This window comes from Poecilia reticulata, linkage group LG18, assembly GCF_000633615.1.
Source record: "Poecilia reticulata strain Guanapo linkage group LG18, Guppy_female_1.0+MT, whole genome shotgun sequence".
In the NCBI taxonomy this organism is placed as follows: domain Eukaryota; kingdom Metazoa; phylum Chordata; class Actinopteri; order Cyprinodontiformes; family Poeciliidae; genus Poecilia; species Poecilia reticulata.
The window spans coordinates 4,625,722-4,631,159 of NC_024348.1; the positions used below are offsets into that span (position 1 = coordinate 4,625,722).

Below are 5,438 nucleotides of genomic sequence, written 5' to 3' on the forward strand. Positions count from 1 at the left end.
TGGGTAAATGAAAAATAGATTAATGAAAAAAGGGAAATTGATAATATGAAAAATAAATAAATGAAAAAATGGGTTAATGAAAAAGCTAAATTATTTATTTAACAAATTATTTATTTATTTCACTCATTTTCTTCATTTTTTGATTTATTTTACTCATTTTTTATTTATTTCACCCATTTATTTATTTATTTAATTTTGGCTGAAATGGCTCTCCATACACTGGTCTACAGTTCACCTTGATAAAAACAAATAAATACCAACACTGACCTCATGCGGTCATAAGTATGAAGTACATCCTCATAATAATGTGAAAAAGAAAAGCTGACTTTGGAATGAATGCTAATCGGTTCTCCAAAGATAGCAAAATAATCCAAAACATTTAGAAATTTTAAGATTATATTCTGTTATGTATTGGAAAAATCAGATGCATCATTAAGCGTTAAATAATAATCATACATTCGGTTATTTATGCTAAAAAATAACATAAAAATCTCACAAACTGAGACATACTGAATTTATTTTTTACACAGATTTTAAAAACGTAACAGCGGCTCAAAGAGGAGAAAAAACACATTTATGAACATGTTTTGTAAAACATATTTTGTATGTTATGTATAAGTTGAGACAAGTTGTTCTTCAAGACGTTTTCCAATATTTTTAAACATTACATCAAAAAATATTCTCTGATATTTTATGTTGAGAAGCAGAAGAGAAGAGCCTTCAAACAAAAGTACTACATTACCCATAAGAAACATTCACAGACCTTTACCACGAACGTGTTGTTGATTGGCTGAATACATGTGATATGTGATTGGCTAGTGGAAGAAGCCCGGATAAAGTGAGTATATAAATGAGGAACGGTTGGCGAGCGGGTCAAGTTGTTTCAGAAGTGGCTAAAGACGATAGCAAGGAAATCTGTATTTTGTACTGCGGTGTAAGGTCTTATCTGAGAAAAATATAAAATGGTATGTATTGCTGATGGTATTCGGTAATATGTCCGCGACAACATAATATATTTTTGTTTTTAAAGAAGCTATATTTTAAGGATGTTTTCTTAATTTTTTTGTCATTAGCATGTAGCCTTTAGCTGCTCCTAGCTTAGCGTGCTAACCGATAGCTTTGAAAAAGCAGCGGGTATCTAAAAGATAAAAGCGTTTGTTAACTCGCTTTTTTTTATTTGAACTGTGCTTGGCGGTGCTGATCCACTGAGCTGTTGCAAACTGTGGCCGCTCTCTGTTCCCCAGGCTGGCGGTAAGGCTGGGAAGGACTCCGGAAAGACCAAGACAAAGGCTATTTCGCGCTCACAGAGAGCAGGACTGCAGGTCTGAACACATTCATTCATTGCCACAGCTTTTCCTCTATTCACATCGCAAAGGCTGCTCCATCGGCGGCCGTCCCATCCGCTGGCCAGCGAACCGTATTGTTTCTCAGATTTTTAACAGTTGTTTCCTTCGTTCTCCACGCAGTTCCCAGTGGGTCGTATCCACAGACACCTGAAGTCCAGAACCACTAGCCATGGCAGAGTGGGAGCCACAGCAGCCGTGTACAGCGCAGCTATTCTTGAATACCTCACTGCTGAGGTATGGTTAAACGATTTAAAATTTGTTTAGAGTCGTTCTTTGTGTCCATTTCAGCTTCCCAACTCTGTCCAGGTATTGGAGTTGGCAGGAAATGCATCAAAGGACCTTAAAGTGAAGCGAATCACTCCACGCCACTTGCAGCTTGCCATCAGAGGAGATGAGGAGCTTGATTCTCTTATCAAGGCCACAATTGCTGGTGGAGGTAAAGATGCTTTTTATACACCTTGGTATTGGACCATTTTTAAACTGTTGTCTAATGTTTTTTTTTTTTTTTTTTGGCCAGGTGTGATCCCACACATCCACAAGTCTCTAATTGGAAAGAAGGGCCAGCAGAAGACTGTATAACCTGAGGTGCTTGGATGGTGTGCTGTCTCAGGATTGAAGTCTGCATCTGACGTGGTTAAATGTCTTGGATCCAAACATGTTTAGAAATTTTTATGGTTAATCTTGCATTTATTCACCTGGGTTTTTATTACCTTTTTTCCGTCTCAAGTGGCTTCAAAGAAGCTTTCTTTCCCTTGTTTTCCTGGTGCTGCAGTTTGTTATCCATGCTGTGTGGCATTCCCATGTTTAAAGTGGTGTTTTAATAAAGCCCTTGTTGGGCATTTGTTCTGTTTTTCCTTTTGTTTGCCTTGAGGGTTATTTTTTTTTTCCAAAAATACTTGCCATTAAAGTTTGGAACAGGAATGCTCCCTTAATCCAGAGTTCCTCCTGGGACTGTCTGAGCAAAATAAGCAAATGATTTTGTGGTTCAATATGGAAGCTGTGCATATGGAATAAAGCAGGCTGATGTAAATCAATAAAACCTCTGTACATTTGAAAATGGTGGACAGTTGGTTAAAATTTGTGTACATGTTTGAACACAATGGGGAGAAATGTATTTTACAGTCCAAGAACTGGCCTTAATTGCGGCTTGTAATAAGCTGCAATTAAGGTCCATTAATTGGCCCATAACTCCCCTGGATTTAACTTAAATATTTCAGTTAATACAAACCAATGTGAAGTTGGAAGCAGTATTTGTAAATGAGACATGGAGTACAGCAAACTTGAATAGTTTCCAATAGTCTCTACCAGGGATCCTAATCCTACCTGAATTATATGCAGTCAAGTTCTAATTCTGGTATGTCGATGTAGAGCCTAATCAAAAAGTTACAGGACACCAACCTTCATGGAGCTGAACCCTGGGCTACATCATGAAACCCAAATTTTAATTCAAAACCATAAATTCAAGAGGACTGTTTTTACTCGTCCAAAAGTATATGGTTCAAAAGCTAAATACTGAATACTTATTTGTGAAAAAGTAATACAAAATAAGTAAAATTACAAAATGAAATAGGGCAGGAGAAAATTTCCAAAAATCAGTTTTCCACAAAACCTTTGAAACTACTCAAGAGTAGTCAGTGCATGTATTGCACTGCTTTGGCATGTGCAATACATGCACAGAGCAATGAGGTGCATGTATCGACAATGAGGTAAGTCATTAACATTCAGGTAACAATGACTGTTGCCTGAATGTTTGTTCACTTGGTCTCCAAAAAGCACAAAAGATTTGGTAGACAACGGAACCATGAAACTGCACTGAAGTTAGTTTTGAAATCATCTTACAAGAAAATTAAATGTTTCTGGTTCTAGTCTATCCTGTATCCCCATGGAGAAGCAGCATTCAGCTTCTATGCACCTCAAATCTGGAACAGATTTTAAGAAAACTTCAAAATAACCAAAAATAATAAATTTCTTTAAACCAAGGCTATAACCCCACCTGCTTAGTAGTCAATAGAACATTGATTAAAAAATTTGACATGTATTTGCTTGATGATTTTGATGATGGCCTTTGACAAAATGTGATTGGCTGTTTCACATTTGATTGTGTTATGCATTTATCATATAAAGCACTTTGAACTGCCTTGTTGCTGTAATGTGCTTTGCAAATAAAGTTTGAATTAAAGTGCTTTGAGATGACCTCTGTAAGTAAACTGAATTCAACTAGGTTTTGAAACTCCAAATTTGGAATATCTTGCCAAGAAAAATGGAAAAGTATGGCTCAACCACAAACCTAACAGATATATCTGATGACCCAAGTTAACAGACTACTGAAGGACAGTGTTAAACAGAGGCCTGTGGTACTTATGGCCTGTTGTATTTCTATTGACAGATTCTCCACAGCTCTGGTGCAGGGCTGGCCCAAGGCATGAGCAAACTAAGCAGCCGCTTAGGACCCCAAGGCCACTTAGGGCCTCATGTGGAGGGTTGGGCTCTGGTGGGAGAAATGGTCAACAGATAATATTAGTCATATGGACCACAAATCTGCCCTGCATTACTGGAAGAGAAATTAATCTCTTTCTGAAGGTTTATACAAGTTATGTATTTTGATATAAACAAGCAATCAAGACAGACTAAATCTGAAGATTTTAGCCAGTATGTGGAAAAGTAGCACCCTGAAATCACCATGTAAGAGGTGGTAGCAGCATTATAATTTTTATTAGCAGAGGCAAGGAAAGTTGTTTGAAAATTTGAGAAATTTAAAATCTGTGCAATCCTTGAAGAAATCATGCCTAAGGCTGAAAAGATCGAAAACTGTGTGTTCAAATGGCCCAATCAAAGTTCAGACCTAAGTTCACAAATGCTCGTCACCAAATCTGCCTGAGTTTGAGTTATTTTCCACAGAAAATAAAAAAAAAATTGGTCTGCAGATTTGTATCAAGCAGATTGCTGAAGTTTGCCAAAAGGTGGCACTGTAATATCACAGGCATTCTGCACACGAGGCTTTTTTGATTCACATGTAGCTCTACAACTGTTAATATCAGGAACAAAGTATTACAGATAAAACCAGCCTCACTGCAGAGAACCAACAATTATTTTAATATTTACATTTTAATTACACGATAAATCTGCAGTGTTTTCATTGCAGTCAGATAATTTTCTCTCAGAGTTTCAGTATTTTCAGATTCCAAATAAACTGACACTGTATCATTTTCACTGCAATACAATTCTTGGACTCAGAATCAATTTATATTTTCCTTAAAATGTATTTTTAAATGTAAAATATAATCAACACATGTAGTTTGGAAATGACATTGACACTACATGAAAAACAACATCCTGACAGAACAGAAAAATTTTAATTAAATATGGTTTATTAGATGTAAGATTTCTCCTTCTTCACAGATTTTGCAGTCAATGACTTGATCTTCGATAATCAGATTGATTTGTTCCCACAGAGACCTGTCTGCAAACAGGAAGATTGTTGTAAATGAGCTAAACACTTCTAATTATTTAACTTTTCACATTCCTCAAAGTACAGTAGCAACTACTTTTTTATTCAGATTAATAATCATATAGCTACACTTATAGCTGCACTTCTTTTAAAAGGATCCAGGACTAGTTGAACAGGTTGGCCTAAATATGTTACAATATTCCTATTACCTAAAATAAATGCTGTTTGTGATACGCCAAAACTCGTAATTCCTTTTTTTTTTTTTAAGAAAAGTAGATCTTCTGATATTTTTCGCTAGAGATGGGCCGATGAGGTTCTTTTCTGCCGATCACCGATACCGATCACCGATACCAATCACATGATTTTATTTATTTTTTATCATAAACACTACATTATGTGGAAAAAGGAACCATGAATTCACCTTAATTTAGACAAAAACTTGTTTTTAATAACTTTTTCCAAGAAGAAAACTAAACAAAACAGGCATTTTGCAAATTGTACTGCTATCTGTAATACTATCTTTTAACAGACTGATAACATATGAAGTCTCTGAAGAGGCTAAATAATGTAAAGAGCCAAAATAAAACCTCTCAACATTGCCAAAAAAATTCAAGTATAAAACATAACGTTCAAAGGCAAATACA

General features: G+C 35.8%; 1 protein-coding gene across 1 annotated transcript; it reads left to right on the forward strand.

The window, feature by feature from the left end:
• Positions 1-836: 836 nt before the first annotated feature.
• On the forward strand, positions 837-2,205 carry LOC103480099 (histone H2A.Z). Its single transcript, XM_008434910.1, has 5 exons — positions 837-965; positions 1,245-1,322; positions 1,467-1,580; positions 1,653-1,782; positions 1,864-2,205. Exons 1-5 carry the CDS (start codon positions 963-965, stop codon positions 1,923-1,925), a joined length of 387 nt encoding a protein of 128 aa, XP_008433132.1. The 5' UTR covers positions 837-962; the 3' UTR covers positions 1,926-2,205.
• The last annotated feature ends 3,233 nt before the right edge of the window (positions 2,206-5,438 follow it).